Below are 26497 nucleotides of genomic sequence, written 5' to 3'. Positions count from 1 at the left end.
TTCGCGACCGCATCACTAATGATACCATCCACGCCAGATGCCAACAGCAACCAACCATTGCCGACCAAATCCAGAAGCGAAGGCTCAGATGGTTTGGCCATGTATGTAGAATGGGCACGAACAGAATACCATCCACACTCCTTTGGAGACAACGACCCACCCAATGGAGCATCCAACGGACCGCGCCTAGGAAAACGTGGGCCAAGCAAGTGGAAGATGACTTGAAGAGCCGACGTCTCGACCTTAACCAGGCCAGGACTGAAGCCATGGATCGTAAGATATGGAAGAACATCACAGAGCAAGTCCGAAACCCTGCGGCACCTACAGCAGCATACTGGTTGCGTGGCCAACCGCCTCCCCCAGCTGCCAGCTAAGGACCAAAGAAGAAGAAAGAATCGTAAAATTCAAATTCTTCGATTTGAAATCTCTCTCTCTCTCTCTCTCTCACAATGAATGCAGATAGTAGTAGTGGCATGTGATGCAAGAAAGGAAGTGTGAGCTTATGCAGCATCAGCCAAAAAAAAAAAAAAAAAACACCATTCCCTCCAAATGCCTGACCGATTCCTCCTTAAATTTATTTAACTTATCAACTTCCACAACGACAGATGGAAGTTTGTTCCAGCAATTAACCACCCGCTGGCTAAAGGCAAATTTCTGCACATCTATTCTACATCTGTCTTTTCTTAATTTGAATTTATGCCCTCTTAGGTTCGTAATCTGAACAAGTGGAAGGATCCCATCAGAATTCACGTCCTCAACCCATTCAAGGCCTTATACACCTCAATCAGATCACCGCGCAGGTGCCTAGTCTCCAGCCACTGCAATTTGCAGAACTTAAGCCTCTCTTGGTAAGAGGATCCCTTCATTCCCCTCACCAATCTTGTCCTCTCTCTGTACACGTTCAAGCAAATCTACATCCTTCCTAAAATGAGGCCTTCAGACCTCTACGCAGTACTAAAGGCGTGGCCTGACCATTGCCTTATACAGAAGGACAATCACCTCCTTTTCCCTGCTAGCAAAATTCCTATATATCATTTGACAAAACCCCCATGACCTGTCCTGGCATCCTGTCTGCATTGCTCAGAAAACTTCATATCTGACTGCACAATTACTCCCAGATCTTTTTCATTTTCTACCACCTTAAGTGTAGTACGTTTCTCTGGGGGGTTACTTCTACCCATATGCAGTACTTTGCATTTGCCAAGGTTAAACTTCAGTTGCTACTTCTTATCCCATCTGCCCAAATTATCTAGATCCTGTTGCAGTAGCACACTGCCATTACTGTCATTAACAACCCTGCCAACCTTTGTATCATCTGCAAACTTCGACACTAAGCCTGATATACCTTCATCAATATCATTGATAAATATACAAAACAACAGAGGACCCAACACCAAACCCTGTGGGACTCCATTAATAACATTAGTCCACGAAGAGCAGCACCCATTTATTACCACCCTCTGTCTTCTCCCACTCAACCATCCTTTTATCCATTGTAGCAACTTACCCTTAATACCATTCTGCTCCAATTTGTACAATAGTTTTCCATGCGCAACAGTGTCAAAAGCTTTCCTGAAATCCAAATATATGATATCAAAATTATTTTTTGCATCCAGTTCCTTTGTAACCACATCATAATATCCTATCGAATTTGTCAGACAAGACTTTCCCTTAACAAACCCATGCTGTGTCTGAATTATTGCTGCAGTCTTGTCTAGATGATCCTGCAATGAATCTTTAACCAGTGACTCCATTATTTTACCCGGAACAGAAGTTAAACTAACTGGTCTGTAATTACTCGTGTCACCCTTCGATTCCCCCTTTGTGAATTGGGGATACATTTGCACATCTCCAGTCCATGGGTACCTTCCCTGAGTCCAAGGATGATCTCATAATTATGGCTAAGGGTTTACTTAGTTGCTTTGCTGCCTCCTTTAATATAACTGGATAGATCCCATCCACCCCAGGTGCCTTTCTTATGTTTAACTTCAACAATTTCTCTTTCACTTTGATCTCAGTTATTACAAAATCATTAAGCACCCTGCTACAATTTGATAACTTTCTGCCATTTTCAAACCTTAATAACTCCTCATGTGTGAATGTAGATGCAAAATACTCATTCAGTTTGTTTGCTATCTGAGCAGGATCATCAACAGTCGAACCATCGATATCAAATGGACCAATCAGATTCAACCCCTTCCTTTTAGAGTTTATATAAGTAAAGAAATCCTTGCTATTTTTCTTAGCATCTTTTGCCAAAGATTTCTCGTAATCTGCCTTCGCCTGCCTAACCTCCTTTGTGACCCGATTACAGACTAGCTTATATCTGCCATAGGCTTCTGAGTCGCTTGATAATTTATATGCATCCCATGCATTTTTCTTCTCTGTCAAGAGTCTCATTAGTTCATTTGATAACCATTTAGGCCTAAACCTTGAACAATATTTCTTAATAGGTATGAAACTTTTAGTAGCATCCACGATTAATTCCTTGAATGCTTCCCACTTAGAATTTACTGTTGGTAACCAGTTGATCCCACTGTACAGAATTTAAAAAAACTGTCTGAGATTTACACTGTGATAATGATAATCACTCCACCTCCAACTCTGGGGAGTGGGGCTCACATTTTGAGAACCACTAAATTATCCCTAACATCTGCATCTGCTATTTGTTAATTCTAAAAATGGTTGTTTCTTTTTATTTTTTTTCAAATGAAAAAAAAAAAACATTTCTCAATTTATTATCATTTTAAAAATCAATCTTTTTAACTCTTTCATTGGAAACTTATTTTCTGTGTAAGCTCTGGGTAGTAATTTCCAATAATGATGGGTTCTGGAGTTTTTTTTTTTTCACAGAATAAGTTCTGTAAAAATTTTGTACATAAACACTTTTAAATATTAACTTGTTCTTATTGTGACTTTACTGCCCAACACTACAGTAAAAAACTGTGATACAATTATATACTTGATATTATTATTATATATTATTACTACTGTGATACTTGTAAAAAATCAAATCAGAATTTAAAATAGGAGCCTAAAAATATTTATAAAAAATATCATCTACAACTATTTATGCATCATTTTATTCAATTTTTGCCGCCTCCGTAGCCAGGTGGGCAGGAGCAGCAGTGCGTAACACACGCTTCTTGATTAGACCAGGGTTCGAGCCCGTGACCACGAAATACGGAGGATGCGGAAAGGTCAGGGAATGGCCACCGCATATTCCCGGTGCAATATGGCTTTAGTTGCTAATGCTCCTAAAAACCAAACAACCAACATTCAATTTTTTAAAATTCTCAATATGTAGTCCAGAGAATTCCTATAATTTTGACTTTTGTATACCAAATCTGACAACTAAAGGCTAACAGGTGTGATCTCCCCATTTTATTTTCACGCTGCCAACTATTATCTGTGTCTATAATTAGTCAAAAACACATAAGAAATAGCAGCATATGCTAGAAAATTTGACAATTCTTACATTAATGGACACAGTCTGAAGTGACCTTCAAAACAAGCTCTTGTTTTTGTATATATGCCCAAGAACCCATACAACAAGCCTATCAATGTACATACTCCAGAAAGATGTCAAAAAGTGAACAGAAAGAACTGTCCTCATGGCCAGTTATTTTACATCAATGTGTCCTCATACTTTATTATATAATTTATTATCATAAGTGTTGGTTCTTTATGAAGTTGACTTTCAAATCTAAAGGATCTCTTTATAACAGAACAACAACGTTATAACTAAGATCATAAAATGGAGTTTATGAAATCTTACTACACCAATAACACTTTATGCTAATATTTTGCCACAATGCCATTATTCCTAATATCTTTATTTTGTATAATATTTCTATAAAAGTAAATTTTTACATAAAATGCTATTGAACTGGCAGTTTGCTACTTTATAATAACACTATTTTCCATAAAGTGAGACTACTATGATATAACAAAATTCACGATTATATCAAAATAATGATTTAACTCATTTACCTCTGCATGTTTTACATGAAATATGACAGGGTGAACATTCACTAGTAGTAGATTTACGTTCATATGAACCAACTGGACAGGAACCATCATGGCATTTTCCTGCAATGAGGTGATATTCTGTATCACATGAAGCACAGTCTGTATTCAAAGGTCCGATGCATGAATAGCAAAAGGGATGACATGGTACACAAAATCCATTTCCATCATTGTGCCACCTATAAGAAGAATTTCTATCAAAATTTTCTGAATTTTTTAATAATGCTAGTCTAGATATGCAGGTCTATATTATGCTACTGTATAAGATCCACATGATTACGGGAAACATTGTTGTTTTCTGTATTTATAAATGATATTAATGATGCTATATTAAGCTTAATGTCCAAGTTTGCAGACAATACGAAGGTTGGCAGGGTTGTTAAGGACACTAATGACAGTACACTGCTGCAACAGGATCTAGAAAAGTTGAGCAGATGGGCTGAGAGGTGGCAAACGAAGTTTAACATTGACAAATGTAAAGTACTAATATAGGAAGCAGTAACCCCAGAGTAACGTATCAACTCTATGGTGCTACACTGACAGTGGTAGAGAATGAAAAGGACCTGGGGGTAATTATGCAGGCAGATATGAAGTTTTCTGAGCAGTGCAGACAGTCTGCAAGAGTGGCTCATGGCATCTTGTCAATGATATACAGGAATTTTTCTAGCAGGGATAAGGAAGTGATTATCCCCTTGTAATAAGGCAACACCACACCTGTCAGGCCACACCTTGAGTACTGTATACAGGTCTGGAGGCCTCATTTTAAGAAGGATGTAGAGCTTTTGGAACAAGTACAGAGAAAGGCAACAAGATTAGTGAATGGAACAAAGGGCTGTTCTTATGAAGAAAGGCTTAAGTTCTGCAAGTTGCAGCATCTGGAGACTAGGCACCTGCAAGGTAATCTGAGTGAGGTGTATAAGGCCTTGAATGGTTTGAGCAGGCTCAATGCTAATGGGATACTTCCCCTTGCTCAGACTAAGAACCTGAGGGGGCATTGATTCAAATTGAGGAAAGACATTTGTAGAATAGATTGTGTGGAAGTTTGCCTTTAGCCAGCAAGTATTGCTGAAACAGACTTCCATCTGTTGTTGTGGAGGTTGATAGCTTAAATAAATTTAAGGCTGAACTAGACAAACATTTGGAGTGACTGGATGAGTGAAATGGGAAGGTTATTTATTTATTTATTTTTTGTCTGATGCTGTATAAGCTTGCTTTCTTGCATCATATGCAACAACTAATGCTAATACTAACAGCTGAGGTTGCTAGACAATGCCTGGTGTCTGAGCACAGATAAAAAAAAAAAAAATTGCTTGATTACAGTTGTGATCTGCCTGACTTGTGTGGATTTTTTTTTTTTTTTTTTTTTGTGAGTACATGAATACTCCCTATTTATGTTAAAGATTAATCACGGAAGCTGATTAATCGAAAGAAATATTACATGCAACTACAAACTATATATTGAAATAAATAACATAAAAAAAAATAATTTTCAAGGCATTAGTACTGCTGAATTCAAATGTGGAGATATGTGATAAAATCTATACACCTTTTGAATTTTAATTTGGCTCAGCAAAGTAGTATTTAAAAGAAGCGAAAAACTGTTGAAGAGCATTTAGTAGCTTTTCATAGTTAATCTCTTCCGTAAATAATGATTTAATTAGCAGCAACGTGGCATTAGAGTCAAGTTACTTCTATGGATAAAGAGGATGGGCAAGTGACAGAAAACAGGTTGATTATTAATTGGCACTAATATTATTAGCAGAGCCCCTCAGGGTTCAGTGCAGGGCCCTTAACTGTTTTCAATATTTATTAATGACATGACGAAAGCAGTTCAAGCTGAATGTTTAAATTTGTAGATGATGCAAAGGCTGGCAAAGTAGCAAATTACAAGAATCAAGGTGTGCTTCTGCAACAAGGTATAGAAAATTAGACAGAGAAAACAGGCTCATAAGTGGCAACTGAGGTTTAATAATGATATGAGTAAACACAAGGTACTGAACATGGGTACTAAAAATCCCAGAATAACAGAATACCAATTGGGTGCTATTTCATTCAAGGTACAGGAGAATGAAATGAAACCTCGGGATAACTGTACAATCCAACATTAAGTTCTCTGAGCAGTACAGACAGGTGGCTAGGATAGCTCATTGAAGTTCTGTCAATGGTACCAGAAGGAGCGAGGAGGAGATTATCCCATCCTATAAGGCAAGGCTGCATACTGAATACTTCATACTAGTTGGAAAACCTAAATTTAGGAAGGTTACGCATCAGTTGGAATGGGTGTAGAGAAGATCAATATGATTAGTCAGGGACACAATAAGAAAGAGTTCAGTTCTGCAAATGGCACTTGTTGAAAACTAGACAACAAGAGGCTTTTTGCCCAAATTAAACAAATACATATATAAGAGGACATAAATTGAAAAAAGGATGGTTGCAGATAGCCAAGCAAATTTGTTTTCAGCCAGAATAATTAACTGTTGGAACAAAGTAGGTAGTTTGAATGAATTTAATAAGGATTACAAATTATTAGAGGGGATGTACAAATTGTTAAAGGGAATTATTAGACGGGGATAGGTAGTTTTTTTTAGGTGATGCAGTATAAACTTTCTTCCAGTCAAGGTTGTCACATTTACTTCATGCTTTTTGATATTAAATAGAAATAAAGAGTGAAAGAGATGATCTTATAATGAAAACACTCATTTAATGAATGTCTCATTAAATATGATTTTGTGCAACAGAATTTGTATTTTCAGAAATTAATGTTTTATCAGGATCTATATATTACATGACTTGTTAAACAAAAATTACTATTAATTTTAGACAGAACTTACTGAAATTACAGAGAGAGAGGTTCATATATTTAAAAGAAAATACCAACTCACCGAATAGGACATGTTGCTTTACAATTGCCTTTGTGAAGAACTAATCCCTTTTTACACTTCTCACACTGGTTTGACAAGTTACTTTTGCATTTTTCACATGTCTCATGACAAGGCATACACCGAAAATTTTCTGCATAATATCCAGATGGGCAACTGTCAACACATCTGCCCTGATCAAAATACCTAAAACAGAAAAATTGAATCTCTTTTGTATGTAAGAAATGGAAATACGCTGGTGTTCAAAGAAAGTGCACCACCTAGGAATTTACATTTCTAACCCTTTCTCGTGATGGTATATCACATTGATGACTATCATCACAAACAGAAATATAAACAAAAGATATTTATTAATAGTTAAGGTAAAGCTAAGTAATATTTGACAGGTGCTCTCAAAAAAAAAAAAAAAAAAAAAAAAAAAATACACACACACACACACAGGGTGGGCCAAAAGTAGGTATGCAGTACTGATCAGGTCATGTTTAGTCTCGTAGGTGCTCAAAATGTCCTCCATCAACGTAGCAACATTCCTGGAACCTGTCCCCGACACTGTGACATACAGTAACAGCTGGCTAACCAGAATTTGTGTGTTACTTTGTTTGTGTATCAAGCGTGCCTCCTCATTTTGTAATAGTGCGAGCGATGAATCTGTTTAACGACAATGCAATGTCATATTTCCGTGAAATCCTCAAAAGGAGGCAAAAGTAACTTACAAATTAACACACATCCGATCAAGTACTGTATACCTACTGTTTTTGGCCCACCCTGTGTGTGTATATATATATATATATATATATATATATATATATATATATATTTTTTTTTTTTTTTTGTCTGCAATTAAAGTACTAATACAGTGGTACCTTGGATTGCGAGTAACTTGGTCTGCGAGTGTTTTGCAAGACGAGCAAAAATTTTTAATAAATTTTTACTTGATAAACAAGCGAGGTCTTGCAATATGAGTACAGTCAGTCCTCATATAACACGTGTTTACACTACACGAATTCGATCATACACGATTTATAAATACGGGAACAATATCTTATATAACACGAACCGAATTCGCTTATGCACAATTCGTCTTTGTGTTTACAAGAAATGGCAGTTGAACGCAGACTCACCCCAACCAAACGCAACACGATAGGAATGAATAGTAGATTCTGAAAATGTATTTATGTTTTTTATATCAGTGAAGGGGGAAACACATTTTACCATAATAACATAAAAACCAACACAATTCCAGCTATCGGTATAATCGCAAATGCAATGAGATCGAGTTTACTACCAGTTTATAACAGATTCTACTACCAGGAATGCAACTGGAAATTGTTTTTATTGTTTTATGGTAATAACCCCTAGAAATGTGCTTTAGTAAAATGTGAGGTGTTAATAGTGTATCTCTGCCTTTACGGTGTTGTTTATTCAGTTGCTACACACGTGCAACTTTGTTTATGTGTATCAAGCGTGCCTCCTCATTTTGTAATAGTGCGAGCGATGAATCTGTTTAATGACAATGCAATGTCATATTTCCGTGAAATCCTCAAAAGGAGGCAAAAGCAAGTGTCACTGGATAGGTTCCTTGTTAAAGTAGCACAAAAAGAAAAAGTCAACAGACAGCAGTGATTCTGCTAGTGACAGTGAAAGTTGTCATACCCAATAATTAATAAATCCAATTGCTTTATGTATATTAAATTTAAATATTAAAAATATAAAAAGGTATGTATTTTGTATTAATCATTTTTAGAGTATATAAATATTTTTGAGTTTTGGAACAAATCATCTGGGTTTCCATTATTTCTTATGGGGAAATTCGCTTTGATATACGAGTGCTTTGGATTACGAGCACGTTTCTGGAACGAATCATGCTCGCAAACCAAGGTACCACTGTATAAGAAATTGCTGGCAGAATATATGTACTGAAATGTCATCTAATTAAAGGATCTGCCAGCTGTAAGTGTTTTTGATATCAAATTCTTTAGTTTCGTGGCAAAAATTAAACTAAACACTTTGGTTTAAGCAGAGGCAGGAGACCAACATTTATGAAAATTTGAATTTTATGTTCCCAGAATCCAACAGAGACTGAATAACTGCCATAAACAATTTTATTCATTCAGATTCTCTCTTCCCTTCAGAGAAAGTTCTGTGGCAGTATAATAATTAATTTTTATAAATAATAAAAATAGATTCATTTTTATAAAATGATTTCATCATCATTATCATCCAAACTGTTATACCTGGGTGTACAGATCACTATGATGTTATTCACTGGGCATACTGATTACTATAACAGCACAAATCCATCTGCTGGATTATCATCCAAAGAGGTAAGCATTGTCTTTAGACATAATTATAAGAGCATCCTTGGGTGCTCTTATAATTAACCTTAACAGGAATGCAGAAATCACAGCACAGATCTGTTAAAAGGAGATCTTGTCTGACCAATCTGATTAGCTACTTTGATGCAGTAACAAAGGAACTGGATACAAAAAGTAGTTTTGACATCATATACTTAGATTTCAGTAAAGCATTTTATATTGTTTCACATTAAAAACTGCTGTACAAATTGCAGCGGTGTAACATTAGGGGCAAGTTACTGATATGGATAAAGGGATGAGCGAGAGTTAGAAGAGAGGGTGGTTATAAATGGGCACTGCTCTTCTTGGACTAATGTTATTAGTAGAGTGCCTCAGGGGTCAGTGCTGGGCCCTTACAGTTTTCAATATTTATAAATAAAGGCATCTCAAGCTGTCTAAGTTCGTAGTTGATACAAAGGTTGGCAGAATGGTTAATGACAAGAATCAGGGTGTGCTATTGCAATGAGAACTAGAGAAACTAGGTCTTGTTGCAATAGCAAGACCTAATCTACAAAATGTGTAGTAGTATCTCAGAATAACATACCAATTCAAGTACCACACTCTTAAGGTAGTGGAGAGAACAAAAAGACCTGGGTAATTTTATAGTTTGATGTGCAGTTCTCTGAGCAGTACAAATAGGTTGCTAAGAAAAATTCAATGATATCAGGAATTTTTCCAGCACAGAAAAAGAGGAAATTACACGGATGAGATGAACTTAAATAGAAAGGGTGCAAAAATATGAGTAATAATAGAATAGTAGACAGATCAATTTGAAGAGAGCAATTAAGGTATACCTTAGGCTGCATCCTGAGTACTATATACATGCCTGAAAGTTTCATATTAGGAAGGGTGAGGAATTGTTGAAATGGGTACATAACAGAGCAACAATATTAATAAGGGGCAAAAAAGGGTATTCTCACAAAGAAAGCCTTCAGTTCCACAAACTGTAGTGTCTGGAAATTAGGCACCTGTGAGAAGATCTAATTGGTATTTAAGGCTTTAAATGGACTGAATAAACTACATGTTGATGGTATCCTTACTTTCTCGGATGCATATAAGGGGACCTAAATTTAAATTGTAAAACGATGGCTGTGAGGCAGATGTGCAAAAGTTTGTTTTCACACACTCTTACCCACTTCCACCTAATGTTGCTCAAGTAGATAATCTGAATAAATTTAAGGAAGGATTAGAAAAATTAAAGGATATGGATAAATGATGTGGGTATTTTTTTTTTTTTCTTTTTTGTTGCTCATGCTATATAAGCTTGCTTCCTTGCATCAACTGCCATTACTAATACTAATCTCAATTAGTTTCCTACTATAGTGAGTACTTTTTGAGTTTTTAAGTTAATCAATCTAGTTGGAGTTGGTTTAGACCCATAATGACAGCCTGTCCTATCATTACAGGTCTGTCATTATGTCCTATTTCATTTAGAAACTGTGCAGCTGGTTCCTTAATTAACAGATTACATCACAAAAAAAGGAGAGGAATGGACACTGAAACTGCATCCAATCAGTTCCTTTTATAAATTTTTGAGTTGTTTTTAAAAGTAAAAAAAAAAAAAAAAAAAAAAACCCCTACAATAGTTGTGAATAAGATATTTCATTTTTCTAGAATTTATAGTATTAATGATTCATAAAAACAAGAAATATCCATTTCTGGCTAAACTAGGATAATACTATCTTAGAAGTATGATACTGAGATACTACTACTGCATTAAAAGCAAAATGATACTACTGCATTAAGAGCAAAATTCCAAAAGTACTCCAAACAGCAATTTGTAGCATTTAATTTTTTTTTAAATAATCACTAAAAACATGAAAATTATATTTTGCATTTAACAGTCCATATGTAACTTATGGCTGAGAAATATACAACAATAGCCATACCATAAGCACTTAAATGCTTGTGGAGTGAGTAACAGCTCATGCAACTATTTGAGCACATTTTTGCACCATAACTTCATAAGGGATAATACAATTCTGAGATTACTTTCAGGGGTTTGAAGAACAGTTCAACAATGTTAAAATGGTAGCAATTTTAGTGTATAATATGCTAGGATAATACTATCTTCGAAGTATGATACTGAGAAGCCATACAACAAGAAAAGGGTATGTTTAACATATTTTATAATCATCAATTTTCTTGCGTCTTGCAGAATAATCAGCATCTATAATGAATCTGTCAAACAATCCAGGTTGCTCACTTCTCTCCTTTCTTTGTTAGTAACCAGCTATTCCATACAACTAACATCAGTCTTTACTGGCACCACCAATTTCCAACAGTCAACAAATATTTATCACTTTTCATTTCTACTTAGTCCACTGACCACACTATAATCAACTCATCACAAAGCAAGGATCTTAATGTAGAATAATGTGACACTGATATTCTGTTATAAGTCCTGGCTCAATAACTCCAATTTGTCCTTCAGAAACAATGGGGTGGGAACAAACTGGAGACACAAAACTGAACTATGAAGGTCAACTTCACCTATCCATTTAATAACTGTTTTGGCAGAGAAAGGGAGAAGACTACATGCTGTATTACAATCTAAAGGAGGTTAAGCACAATATTAAAAATTTGATCTATGAGATACTGTTGCCCTTTCTATATATCAGTGTTTAATACCGTTTGATAACAGTTTAAGTATAATAAATACAACACAAAAAAATTTTCACTTTCAAGTTTTTGCTTTTATAACATGAAGCAAACTCATCAACATAAAACTTCCAATTTACAGAGCTTCTTATAATTTATTATGAATACAAACTAAACTAAGTACTAACTTGGTTTCCACACAAGAGGAACAGTGAAAGTCTTCAGGTCCTACACAAGATTTGCATGATGAATGACAATTTTTGCAGCTGCCATCTACCAAGTAACCTGTTAAATATAAAATATCAAACAGTGCATTTGGGTTTAAATTCAAATCGATTTAATAAACGTGTATACATTTAATAAATAGATGTATTTACATTTTTTATACTTAACTTGAACTCAAAAAAACTAATTTCTGATGTTTTAAGGGAATGTTATTATACAAGTAAATGTTAAAATTTATTGCCACCTTTTACTGCAAAAATATTTTGTTACCGTGATTACTTGATTTTATTCTGTGACAAATTCTTCAATTTAAAATAATGTAAATACACTTTTATTGTTGAGTAACTTGAAAAATAAATTAAGGAGAATTATACCTTCAGAGGTATAATTCTTTGTTACTTTAATGAAGAATTAAAGTAATACAAATAAATTATTAAATTAATTAATTAATTATTAAAGTAAACAAATAAATTATTAAATTAATTAATTAATTATTAAAGTAAACAAATTAATACACTTTGAAATCATCTAACAAATCTTCATTAAGATTTGCTTATACAATTTTTAAGAAATGAATTTAAGCTGATACAAAATTACTTCTGTAGTATGTAAGATATTATGTGGGATGGGGAGAACTAGTAAAGTACAAAAAATAACATTAGGAATGTGTTAATGTAAATCTCAAAAAAAAAAAAAAAAAACCAATGAACAAAATCAAATCTAAACTAATTTGAAAGATGGACAGCAATTAGTTCCCAACAAATGCATAAATTCCCTAAAACTTCATGCCATTCATAGATTAAAAAGAAACACAAATGGAGGCAAATGGAACCTTAAACTCTATCTTCACAATATGATGTTCCTTTTGGGCTGGTGATATTGTGTGAATGAGTGATACTGTTATTACAGAGGGGAGAAGGAGCAGCTAAGAACAAATGGGTAGCTACAGGCCTGTCACTGACTAAAGTAGTGGGGAAAGGCATGGAGTCAACAGTAAAGGTGCATTACAGGATCATCTTCAGAGGTATAATATCCTAAATGAACTGCAACACAGCTTGTAAAAAGAAAAACCTTGCTTTAAGAACTCGATAAACTACTCTGGCATGGTCAGACAGGAGTCTGATGCAAGAAACAATTTTGATATTATATACTTATGTTATAAATGATTCCAAAACTAGTGAGCATAATTCAAATTACAAAGTAACAGGTTTAGACTAGACTGTAGGAAATTCTTTTAGATAGCAAGTTGTTAATTAATGGAATAAGTTACCTCTGTGGGTAGGCTGAGAAGTTTGGAAAATTTAAGTGAGCTAGATAATGTATATCTTAAGTGCAATAGCATCATTAATACACAGCCATTTCTGAATAAACAGAATATTTATAAGTTATATCATTGTTTTAAGTTATATCTCATATTGTGAATACCTTCACTATGAGTTGCCATGATATTGCACTACTTCAAATAAGTAACACTTCACCTAAGGAGAAGACTAGTGTTAGGAGAGGGCGCTGAATCTCTTTAAAAGTTACAGCTGACAGTTACAGGCTCCGCAAAAACGATAAGTGTTTGCCTTTTATTTACATGATTGTTATTTTATATTGTACTTAATACGTAGTCATATAGTTATAGTTACGCTGGTTATTTTTTATTTTTAATTTAGATAAAGAGTTTTTGTGGATTTTACTTACGATAGGTAAAACCGTTATTTCGTTCCATTTTTGTAGCCATTGTTTTTGGATATAGTGGTTGGGAATTCAAATTTTTTAATTGAGGTAGCTAGGTAGCTCTAACACATAATTATATAGTAATACGCTTCACTGTTTCTATTTAATAGTTTCTATTCAAATACTATTGATATTTAATTTATTGATTTTATTAATTTAAACTACCATGCCCCAGACTAGAGCAGCAAAGCAACGGGCACAAAGTGGCAGGAGTGCTGTGAATCGGGGGAGAACTGAGGGGGGCAATTCTCCAACACATCACAGCCTAAAAAAATGTGCAACTTGTGAAATGTTTGCCGAACTCTGTGGAATGGAACATGATATTGCCATGGGGGATGTCTTTGTGTGTGCGCGCGATGTAAGAAGTGTAAGGAAATCAGGCGACAACTCAGCGTTGTTATGGGCCTATATGAGAGTTTGAAGGACAGGGTGGATGCCCTCGAAAGATCTAAATTGAGGGGCCCATCAGGCTCTCAGCTGCCCAACTCAACGCCAGAGCTCACTCCTGGGCATCAGGCAACACAGCGGCAATCTCCAAAGCAGAATGCGCTGGTCCCAAAGGAACTAGTTATTGTTGGTGACTCTATTGTCAGGGAGACGGGGAATATATTTTGTAAAAAGGATAGGTGGAACAGGACCAGGGTATGTCTGCCAGGGGCAAAGGTTGATGACGTTGTAGAGCGGATATCATCTTTCAAGGGCACAAAAGGTGATATAGTTGTACACGTTGGCACTAATGATATTAAGAGTAGGAGACCGGCGGAATTACTCAACAAGTACAGGTCACTGTTGAAAAAAAGCCGTGAAATAGGGTTGAATTTGAAAGTGTCTGCAATTCTGCCCAGACACGATAGGAGGGAGTATATGATGAGAGCCTTGTCGATCAATTCGGCCCTGGAAAGATTGTGCAAGGCTCAAGGGGTAGAATTTTTTTCAGCCTGGACTGTACTTGTTAACAGGAGAGATTGCTTCTACAGGGATGGGATACACTTAAATAGAAAGGGTGCAAGAATATTTGCTGATGCTATCGAGGCAGTGTTAGGTGGGTCGGAAAACTGCTAGTTTGGGGGGATACAAAGACTAATAGTTTAACAGTAACCGCAGGCAGAGGTGAAGGTGATTCTTGCACAACTTCTATTAGAATAAGAAGCGACCTGGAGCGAGGGGTGTTGGGGGTTTCAGGGACGGATGGTAGTCATCACGGAATAGTTGGGTATATGGGATGTGTTAGGGTAACAAGGAATAGGCATAGGAGCATGTATGCTTGCATGTATACCAATGCTAGAAGTATAGTAAATAAATTTGATGAATTTGAAGTGTTGGTCAAGACATCAAAGGCAGATATTGTTGGGATAGCAGAGACGTGGTGTCACAAAGATATAAGGAATGCAGAACTGGAATTTGGGGAGTACAATATGTACAGAAAGGATAGACAGGACAGAAAGGGAGGGGGTGTTATGCTGTTAATTAAGAAAAACATAAAATCAAAGGAAGTGCACCCAGTTAATATAGATGAACAGTGCTCTGTTGAGTCAGTTTGATGTGAGATAAGCACTGCGAAAGGAAAAATAAGAGTAGGAGTGTGTTATAGGCCTAATGACTTGAATGAGTACAATGAACAATTGTACAGAGAAATAGAGTGGGCTAGTAAATCAGAATGTCTTATAATGGGGGATTTTAACTTCCCAGATATTGACTGGAACTTGTGGGTTGGTCACTCACACACTAGTCAGACTTTTGTGGAGTTATTGGATGATTGTTTTCTGCAGCAGCATGTTCGAGAGGCAACCAGAGAAAGTAACACTCTTGATCTGGTTATCAGCAGTGATCATTCGTGTATTAAGAATTTGCAGATAAAGGAACCACTAGGTGGCAGTTTGATTTTTGATTTTGATTTGGTAGTTGTTGGCGCATCGGCTTCTGTGGCTATATTGCACCTCCCAAGGTTTTTGCAGTACTTTGATCCAAGCCCGAGGCAGGAATCGAACCCGCGACCTTTGGGTTGCCGGGCAGGTACTTTACCCACTCGGCTAACCCGGTCGGCTGTAGGTGGCAGTGATCACAGTGTGCTGAAGTGGGATTTACTCAAAGAGGTAACTACCGTCAGGGGTAAAGGAAAGGGTTTTTGCTTCCGTAAAGGGGAGTACAGTGGTCTCAGACAGTTTTTAAATTCTGTACAGTGGGATCAACTGACGATGTTACAAACAGTAAATTCTAAGTGGGAAGCATTCAAAAAATTAATCGTGGAAGCTACTAGACTTTATACACCGATTAAGAAATATCGTTCAAGGTTTAGGCCTAAATGGTTATCAAATGAACTAATGAGACTCGTGACAGAGAAGAAAAATGCATGGGATGCATATAAATTATCAGGTGACGCAGAAGCCTGTGGCAGATATAAGCTAGTCTGTAATCAGGTCACAAAGGAGGTTCGGCAGGCGAAGGCGGATTACGAGAAATCTTTGGCAAAAGATGCTAAGAAAAACAGCAAGGATTTCTTTACTTATATAAACTCTAAAAGGAAGTGGATGAATATGATTGGTCCACTTGACATCGATGGTTCGACTGTTGATGATCCTGCTCAGATAGCAAACAAACTGAATGAGTATTTTGCATCTACATTCACACGTGAGGAATTATTACAATTTGAAAATGGAAGGTTATCAAATTGTAGCAGTGTGCTTAATGATTTTGTAATAACTGAGAGCAAAGTGGAGGAGAAATTGTTGAAGTTAAACATAAGAAAGGCATCTGGGGTGGATGGGATCTATCCAGTTATTTTAAAGGAGGCGGCAAAGCAACTAAGCAAACCCTTAGCCATAATTATGAGAGCATCCTTGGACTCAGGGGAGGTTCCCACGGACTGGAGATGTGCAAATGTGTCCCCAATTCACAAAGGTGGATCGAAGGGTGACACGAGTAATTACAGACCAGTTAGTTTAACTTCTGTTCCGGGTAAAATAATGGAGTCGCTGGTTAAAGATGCATTGCAGGATCATCTAGACAAGACTGCAGCAATAATTCAAACACAGCATGGGTTTGTTAAGGGAAAGTCTTGTCTGACAAATTTGATTGGTTATTATGATGTGGTCACAAAGGAACTGGATGCAAAAAATAATTTTGATATCATATACTTGGATTTCAGGAAAGCTTTTGACACTGTTGCGCATGGAAGACTACTGTACAAATTGGAGCAGAATGGTATTAAGGGTAAGTTGCTACAATGGATAAAAGGATGGTTAAGTGGGAGAAGACAGAGGGTGGTAATCAATGGGTGCTGCTCTTCGTGGACTAATGTTATTAGTGGAGTCCCACAGGGTTCGGTGTTGGATCCTCTGTTGTTTTGTGTATTTATCAATGATATTGATGAAGGTATATCAGGCTTAATGTCGAAGTTTGCAGATGACACAAAGGTTGGCAGGGTTGTTAATGACAGTAATGGCAGTGTGCTACTGCAACAGGATCTAGATAATTTGGGCAGATGGGCTAAGAAGTGGCAACTGAAGTTCAACCTTGACAAATGCAAAGTACTGCATATGGGTAGAAGTAACCCCAGAGAAATGTACCAACTGTGTGGTACTACACTTAAGGTGGTAGAAAATGAAAAAGACCTGGGAGTAATTGTGCAGTCAGATATGAAGTTTTCTGAGCAATGCAGACAGGCTGCCAGGGCAGGTCATGGGGTTTTGTCAATGATATATAGGAATTTTGCTAGCAGGGAAAAGGAGGTGATTATCCATCTGTAATAAGGCAATGGTCAGGCCACGCCTTGAGTACTGCGTACAGGTCTGGAGGCCTCATTTTAGGAAGGATGTAGAGTTGCTTGAGCGTGTACAGAGAAGAGCAACACGATTGGTGAGGGGAATGAAGGGATTCTCTTACCAAGAGAGGCTTAAGTTCTGCAAATTGCAGTGGCTGGAGACTAGGCACCTGCGCGGTGATCTGATTGAGGTCTATAAGGCCTTGAATGGGTTGAGCACGCTGAATTCTGATGGGATCCTTCCACTTGTTCAGATTACCAACCTACGGAGACATAAGTTCAAATTAAGGACAGATGTAGAATAGATGTGCGGAAATTTGCCTTTAGCCAGCGGGTGGTTAATTGCTGGAACAAACTTCGATCTGTCGTTGTAGAAGTTGATAGGTTAAATAAATTTAAGGAGGAACTGGACAGGCATTTGGAGGGAATGGTGATTTTTTTGGCTGATGCTGCATAAGCTCCTACACTTGCTTTCTTGCATCATGTGCCACTACTACTACTACTACTACTTATTCTCAGATAGGTACCACCACCCAGACAGCACCCGTTTCAGGTCTATTTGGCCCTTCTTCGGTGGGTGGGTAGGTACCCAAGTGATGCAATGATGGCAATATTGTGGAGTTATACTTCATAACTGTTTTGCCATCATTGCATCACTTGGGTACCTACCCACCCACCCACCGAAGAAGGGCCAAATAGACCTGAAACGGTGCCGTCCGGGTGGTGGTACCTATCTCAGAATAAGTAACATTAGTCTTCTCCTTAGGTGAAGCGTTACTTATTCGAAGTAGTGCAATATCATGGCAACGCGTGAAGGTATTCCCAATATGAGATATAACTTAAAACGATGCTGCCTTATAAATATTCTGTTTATTCAGAAATGGCTGTGTATTAATGATGCTATTGCACTTAATCTATACATAATCTAAATTTGCTCGCAGCTTGAGGCTTTAGCCCTAGATGCGTCTTAGTGAGCTAGATAATTATCTACTTGAGAAGGGAAAAGGGAGTTTATTTTCTTTGTATATATTTTATTTTTATTTTTTATTTATTTGTTTTTTGACTTGTGTAGCAAAAGCTCATGGTGTCTTGCATTAAATGGCTAATACTAAATACAAAGTACATATATTTCAGCAAAGTATTCGAACCAGTCCCATTTGGGAAACTGCTGCATAAGATCACAGGGATTGTTTTAAAAATTCTAAGGTGGATTTAGGGATAGTAAAGCACTGGTTTTTGTACAGTTTTAGGTGCGTCAGCAACTTAAGTCATATTGCAGCATCCATAATATGTCTGTAAACTGCATGTATATTCTGTGATCAATTTGCTGTTTGTTGGACAAAGTAAATTGTCAGCCATGTTATGAAAAAAAAAAAACCCACAAAAGTTCCTTGTATCATTGAATGGATTTGAATGCAGATTGTTTCCATCCAGTGTGGGGAGAATGGTGATTACACCAAATGATCATTCTTCAGAGTGAGCCAGGGTTATATGTAGTTGCCAACTTTCTACTTTTGAAAATCTAGACATCAGGCAGCAGGGTGAAAACAGATTTTTTTGACCAAAACAGTAAAGAGGAAAAAAGAACCCAGCTAGAGTCCACAATGCACTAGAAATTAAAGTTCACTGACAACATACACATTTTATATTACAATACAGCCATAGAACTGTTTATCAATACAGTATACTTTCAAATATTAGATTACCTAAAGTCTTTCTTTTGTGAAAAGAAAAAGACTAAGGAAAAACTTATGTTATTACAAAAAGATGGAGCAATTATATATGTAATTTCAGAGAGAAGGAGAAGGGATTAAATTGAGTCAAAAAAAGACCAATTCTTCATTGAAAAACCTCTAAGTACATAACTGGAATCTTTCGGCATTCAATACTAGAGCTCTTGTTTCTAATTTTCTCAAATAATATCTGCATGATAGAATAGAGTATACAATGTTGAAATCTGCAGCTTATATGAAAGTTGGGAAAACTGATAGTCATCTTTTAATTAAGCTAAATGTAAGATTCACATTTGAGAAATAACCTGAGAATAATTTTCACTTCTGGGGTGGGGGGGTTGTAAATGACAACATAGACACAAGGAATCATGCAACAGCATGGTAACATGCATGCAAAAAGCTAGGGATGTGTATGGCATCTTATCTATAATTTATTATACTTTTCACCTGTGGGGAAAGAGTTTAGATTCCTTATAGTTACAGAGATTGGCCTTAAATTACCTCATTTCAAGTGTACAGGGAGCAGACAAAGAGGATGGTAGCTAATGGTGGACAAAAATTAAGGAGAAAACAGATATGCAACTGGTATACTTTATTTATTGTCAAAAAATATATAAAATAAATAAATAAAAAACAGTAACATTGCATTTTCCATTTAAAAACACCAACCTGTTAACACGTGTGAAAAAATCAAAGTATTTTTTTTAAAAAGTGAAATTAGCTTACAACAAAAGTGCTTGCTTAAAAAAAAAATTAGATTAAGTTTTATTTTCAGCAGTAATGTGGTTAGTTTATAAAGTGGGTATTGAGCTTTGACAGAGTATGTGTGTATATGTTTTTCATGAGGGACCCTGAGTAGTATTCTTGTACATATACATTTTTCAAGATCATTTATGTATGAATGAAATCTTCCATCAAGTCCTGCCATGTCTTATTTGTTTCCAAGTAATTACAGATACAATTAATAATAGACAGAAGCATGAAAATTAGCTTTCAGCTGGTATTCACTTCTTCATTCAAGTGAATGAATGAAGTATTCGTGAAGAAACATACATACTACCCATATATGTTAATAATTTGTCTAGTTCTTCCTTGAATTTATTCAAACTACCCACTTAAGCAACACCAGATAGAAATTTTTTTTTTCTAACAATCAACTATCTGCTAGCTGAAGGCAAATGAATCAAGTGAATGAACTGAATACTCAATCCACTTGGTGAATGGAAGTAATGAAATTTCTTTCTCTACTTCCATTCAACCAAGAAATTGCTAAGGATATTAAGTTTCTAATATGCCAGCAAGGAACTGCTGCTGAGCACTACTGCTGCTTTTTACATTGGTCAATGGGTGTAATGAGAAAATTATCTCCTCTGCAACAGACAGATCAACAGATATTTGACTCCACCTTCCTCTCAAGATCTAATATTCCTTTTATTTTCCTCAAAATTTAGTGATAACATTTTGGAATCCCTTTATGTTAATTGATTTAATCTCAATTATTTCACACGCCCTTTAATACTTTCACTGACAACACTGTCATGTGGTGGCTTCATGCTTAACTCTAGTATACCACAAATATCAATTAGCACCTGTTACATAATCATTGTTTAGCATGGCAGGTTCAATTCTTCTACTGTTGCAGAAAAGAGATTTATCACTGTTATTAGAATATTTTTTTTTGCTAATATTTATTATATTTACAAAAAAAAGGGAAAAAAAATTGGATATCAGAAGCATATAGGAAAAACAAACACATAGACAAGAAACATACAGGAAAAACAAAACTCAAAGATGAAGAACTGAAAGACTTATATGAAGAGAGCAGCAACTATTTTGGCCACTGGCAGACTTACAGGTCCAAAAAAAAAATAATTTTATTTTCTGTTACACCCTGCTACTAATTCAGTAACAATATCAAATGATAGCCACAAGTTTCTTGCTATTGATTGCCAATGCTATAAGCTGGAGACCACAGATTTCTTTCCACTAATCACAGTCAGACCAAGCTTGGAAGATTAAAAGAAAAAAGAAAAAAAAAAAAAAAGAAAAGAAAAGAGCTTTATAGAGCCATTAATACATTTATTTTCATTTCAGATCCCAAAAATATTCTAATTTTCTCATTAAAACCCTCCCTTTCCAGTCTGATAGTCATAGGTTATCAGACTGGAAAGTCTGATAACCTATGACTCATCTGAAACACTGCCAAATGGCAGCATTAAATGCATAATATAGTATTACAATTGTATTACAGTTGGCTGTTCATTGCTAATACATATTCCATAAATGTCTTGGCATCACAGATATACTACATGATGTATTCGGCAGTGAAAGTTTTAATGTCTGAGATGCAGTATAAAGTTCATGTAAAATAATTGTACATGTACAATTATATGATAATGTATACCTGTACATAGCTTTGAATTTAAAATTAATTGGTTACTGTATCAAGTGGTAGTAAGCTCTTATGAACAAAAAGCAAAAGCTATTTCACCTTCAAAACCCATGTGAACACAGTAATCTATTACTATATGTTAGTAACCCCTTCAACCATCTGACAGTGATGTTTTTTTTATTTTTTGTATTCTTTGAATACATGCTTATAAATTTAAATGAAATTGACTGATAAACAGGTTCTTTGATCATAGACATCTCTGAATAGAAATTTAAATATTGTAGACACCCTCCAGTATGATGTTATTTTATAAAGGACAGTCACAGGAATAAATTGTACTTTACCTTGCTCACAAGGTACAGATGTAGGTTCACACAGCCCAGAATGTGCAAGATCCCATTTTGTATGACAAGCCTGGCATGCTTGTCTGGTAGAACACGTCTTGCAAGTTGCATCACATCTAAGAATGACAAACAATAAAAAAATTAAAAAAATTGGAAAGCTCATCAACTTATCAAGAATAAAGAAAAGTTTATTGGATTTTGAAAATTTGCTATCAGTTAAGATGGTTATGTCAATGTTTTAAATATTCTTTTGAAAAATCATCACCTTTCTAATTGTGTGTTTGGCTCATATTATCATTTTGGTTAATTTCTTCAAATGTTCAGGAAATTTGGAATAAATCTGGATGAATCAATATGGCTTTAATGCAAATCTCATTTTGTATTATTCAAGTGAATTTACCATTCAGTTGAACCAAACAGTAGGGGGCATGCTGTAATGCAACTTAACACCCCAATGCATCTCATATACTCCCTATAACAAGTGATGGCAACCTTTTTATTCTAAAGTCTGCATTTTAAATTTATTTGGATTAATAAGTACCAAGGAGCAAAGATGAATTTTTAAAACTATATAATTATAAAGCAGAAGGTTTCTTTGTTTATACTCATCAAAATACTTTCTTTTACTTAAGTACACAAATACAGTAAACACTCGCTAATCTGGTTAAAGTTAATCTGGATCGAAATATGAAAAATTCTACTCACAGATGAGTACTTTCAAAGACACACAGGATTTAGGAAGGCAGATGAGTAACTCTCATTGCGCACTGATTGACTGAGCAGAGTGAGAGAGAGAGAGAGACGGAACATCACTACATTGTCTTGAGTGTTGTTCGGTATCGTTGTTGACTGAACCGGATGGATGTTATTGCTTATATTGCTTCATTTGCATACTACTTGATACATATATACATTATTATTATCATTAGCCATGTGGTGCAAGGAAGCCTGAGGCTTATGCTGCACCAGCCAAAAAAAAATCTGAATTATCCTGAGAGAGAGAGAGAGAGAGTCAGAAGTAGAAGGGAATCATCAAGAAAGAGAAGAATGATGATATCCAGCTCAGGACCCTGGGTGTGCCAAGCCCATACTCACCAGATGTGAGCCCAATAAGTTAATGTATTTTATATAATTATGGGTTCTAAAGAATAAAAAGTGAAATAAAAAGAAAACGCTACTTTAACTATCATTAACAAGCCCGAAGTGATAGAACAACTTGAAAATGGTGTTCCTGGAAAAAAAAAATAAAAATGCTGAAGGATTTGGTTTTGGCCAACAGGCTATGTCAGATATTAAAAAACAAAAAGAATCTATCAACACATTTCCTTTAAAATTCCATGTGGGGAGTGATAAACGCAGTGTATCAAATAGACAGACATTAAAAAGCCAAAAGAAGTGTTGCTGGAAGAAACTAATATTCGCAGCAACAATCAAGTGGTGTTGGCATGCATGCGATGCCATGATAAATGTATAAAAAGACAAAACATTTATCCATCTATCGATGGATAAATGTATTGCCTTTTTATAGTTTTTAAATAAAGACTCTACAGTGATTTTTTATTTATTTATTTTTTTTTAAATTTTCATTAGCACCACATATGATTAAATTTCGAATTTATTTGTGTTCTAAGTTTTTTTTTTTTTTTTTTTTTGTCTTTTAGGGATATATTTTGCTTCACTAATCCAGATTATCGCTTAATCCGGATGGCCTCTCCTTCCAATTACTCTGGATTAGCAAGAGTTTACTGTACATCATTGGGTAAACAATGGAAATGTATTTACAAACATTTTGTTATTATGCAAATACAGGATAAATGAAAAAAATACACAAGAATATAGAAATTTTTCCCATCAGTCATCCAAAATGAAACTCTGGTAGATTTAATAACAAGTATATAATAAATTTCTTTTTTAAACAAAGGATTAGAATTGGTAGTGGCAAACTGCAATAATGCAAGCTTACACATAATCAGCAAAAAAAAAAAAAAAAAAAAAAACACACCACATTTTCCATATCAACTGCCATCCCCTATATAGTTTACCAAGTTCTTTTAATTTAGTCAAATTACTCTCTTCCAACAGCACCAGATAAATTTTTTTTTTTTTTTTTTTTTTTTTTACAACAATCAACTTGGAAAATTCCCAAATATCTATTGTGTAAACCATCCTTACTCAATTTGAATTTGTCCCCCTTATGTGCAGTCTCAGTAGGAGGAAGGATTCCATCAGCACTGAGCTGATGGCTATAGCATCAAACGTCCTTTTGTAGACTTTCCAGTAGGTCCCAAACATATTCAACTGGGTAGGACAGATTAGATGAACCGGGTGGCCATGAAATGACGGAGAATTCACTCTCATGTTCCTGAAACCAGTTATCAACCTGCTGGGCCTAATGACATGGTTTGTCTTGTTGACAGATGACTGAGTTGTCTGGATACAGTCATCACGAAGGGGTATTTGGTGACAATAGAAAGGTAGGTGTTCCCATCAATCAATTGATTAAAAGTGAGAGGACCAAGATCATGCACAAAAACAATCTCCAAACCATCACACTGCTGCCTCCAGCCTGACAAACACTAATACTGTACTAAGTGCCATGACCTCGTGCTGCAAATAACAATGTGCCCATCAGCATGAGAGATGGAAACAGGATTCATCAGACCAGGTGACAGATTTACACATGTCAGTGATTTAGTGTTGGTGCTGAGGTGTCCCATGTAAGGTGCAGTTTCTTTTGTCTTGCAGTGAGCCATGTGTACCCATGATGGCTGTTACCTGCCATAGCCTATACAAGCTCATTTCTGGCTCTCAGTCCACGAGGATATCGGCCTTGTTATTCTTATGTTGTACTGGGTGATTAGGTGGGTTACTATGCTGCATCACTACTGTGTTACAAAACAAGACACATGACACTTACCACATGCATAGACTACACATGGTTATCCCACATGTGACCTCTGGCTGGTTATTCAACCATTGTTGAGATGGTCACAGTTGACTCACGGCACTACAGAATAGGAGAACTTAACCATGCTGGCTGTTGTCAAGATACTGGCACTTGCACAGCTTGCCCCATAACCATTCCATGTTTGAAGTCAGGAAGATTTCAATGCCAACCCATTCTTTTTTGCACTTAAAAATTGATCACTGCATGTGCAAACTACAATCTTATATCAGTTATTCCTAATTTTGGGCCTTCACCAGCATCACAAACCAGTTCATTCTTACATAAAGGGGTGTTTGCTAATGCAAGGCCAACTCAGTGTAAGTGGAGTACAAGGAAAGTACAGTAAAGTAATAATGCATATATGATGCGAAAGGAAAATTACATCTCAAATGAAATGAAATGTGTAGCAGTAATCCCAGAATATCATACCAATTGGAGTAGCACACTTAAGGTAGTGGAGAAACAAAAGCCCTGGGGATAATTTTATAGTTTGACAAGAAGTTCTCTGACCAATGCAGACAGGCTGCTAGAACATCTCATGGAGTTATGAATATATGATTAAATTGTTAAATTTGCTAATTCCTGAAAGATTGGGATAAAGGCCAGTAATGTTCTGCTGGATTCAGATGGAATCCTGCACGGGATTACATCCCAGATATTCAAATAGTTGCTTGTTCGTGGCATTTATCCAGCACAGCAGAAAATACTTGGCAGACAGCACAGGCTATACACCAATTTTTGTAATAAAAATCATATGAAAGATGCAAGCACATGCAAAATTAAAGATGTTTCGTCACTTACTTTCTTGATGAAAAGCACTTTATAGAAGTGTTCTTCATTTTTTTTTTTTTTTTTTTTTTTTTTTTAGGAAATCTGCACTAAAAGTCATCATAACAAGACTTAATTTTCTACATTTGAAAACCAAAATAAGACCCAACATTATATTTTAAAGAATATAATCTGAATTCTGTTTATTCCTTACCAAAAAGAATTTTTGACAATAGAGGACATACTTGTTCAGTGGGATGGATGAAGTGCAGTAAAGTCTGGCTTTGATGGACCTAAATTTAATGGAATTCAGAAATAATGGAGAGCATATGCTGGACCAGGCTTTTCATCTGCACAGGAACCAATGGCATAACTTCACCATTCTAATGGTAATTACCACCAGTTAAGATATTTTCACAATAAGGCAGAGCACTAGGATCAATAACACATTACTTGCTGAGCATGTCACACATCAGTAGAAAATCAAAGCCACCATATGCACTTTCAGAAAGGGCACTTTAGAGCTCTCCAGACTGAACAAGCATCAACCAGACACTATAGAATATGCCAAAATTTCAAGCTCTTGTATGTTGTATGGCTGGCAAGTGAATTAAAATACAGTATCAAACATTTAATGTTCTTATTTCATAATACAGTATTTTTTCTTAATATTCTAGCAACTTTGGTGACTATATGTATTTTTTCGAGCTTAACAGGTAGCCTTACTTCACACACAGTCT

At 35.8% G+C, this 26497-nt stretch overlaps 1 protein-coding gene across 1 annotated transcript in view; it reads right to left on the bottom strand.

Moving 5' to 3' along the window:
• Window positions 1-26497, bottom strand: part of Fur2 (furin-like protease 2) — a 319466-nt gene that overhangs the window by 27117 nt on the left and 265852 nt on the right. Inside the window, exons 18-21 of the mRNA XM_090382727.1 lie at window positions 22043-22158; window positions 12052-12148; window positions 6912-7094; window positions 3994-4208 (exon numbers count right to left, since the gene is read on the bottom strand). Of these exons, the coding sequence (XP_090238853.1) occupies window positions 3994-4208; window positions 6912-7094; window positions 12052-12148; window positions 22043-22158 (611 nt within the window). The remainder of the gene's footprint in view (window positions 1-3993; window positions 4209-6911; window positions 7095-12051; window positions 12149-22042; window positions 22159-26497) is intronic.

The sequence above is a fragment of the Mastigoproctus giganteus genome, chromosome 1, assembly GCF_048544385.1.
Source record: "Mastigoproctus giganteus isolate SK-2022 chromosome 1, ASM4854438v1, whole genome shotgun sequence".
In the NCBI taxonomy this organism is placed as follows: Eukaryota; Metazoa; Arthropoda; class Arachnida; order Uropygi; family Thelyphonidae; genus Mastigoproctus; species Mastigoproctus giganteus.
This window is presented reverse-complemented; position numbering and strand designations above follow the sequence as displayed.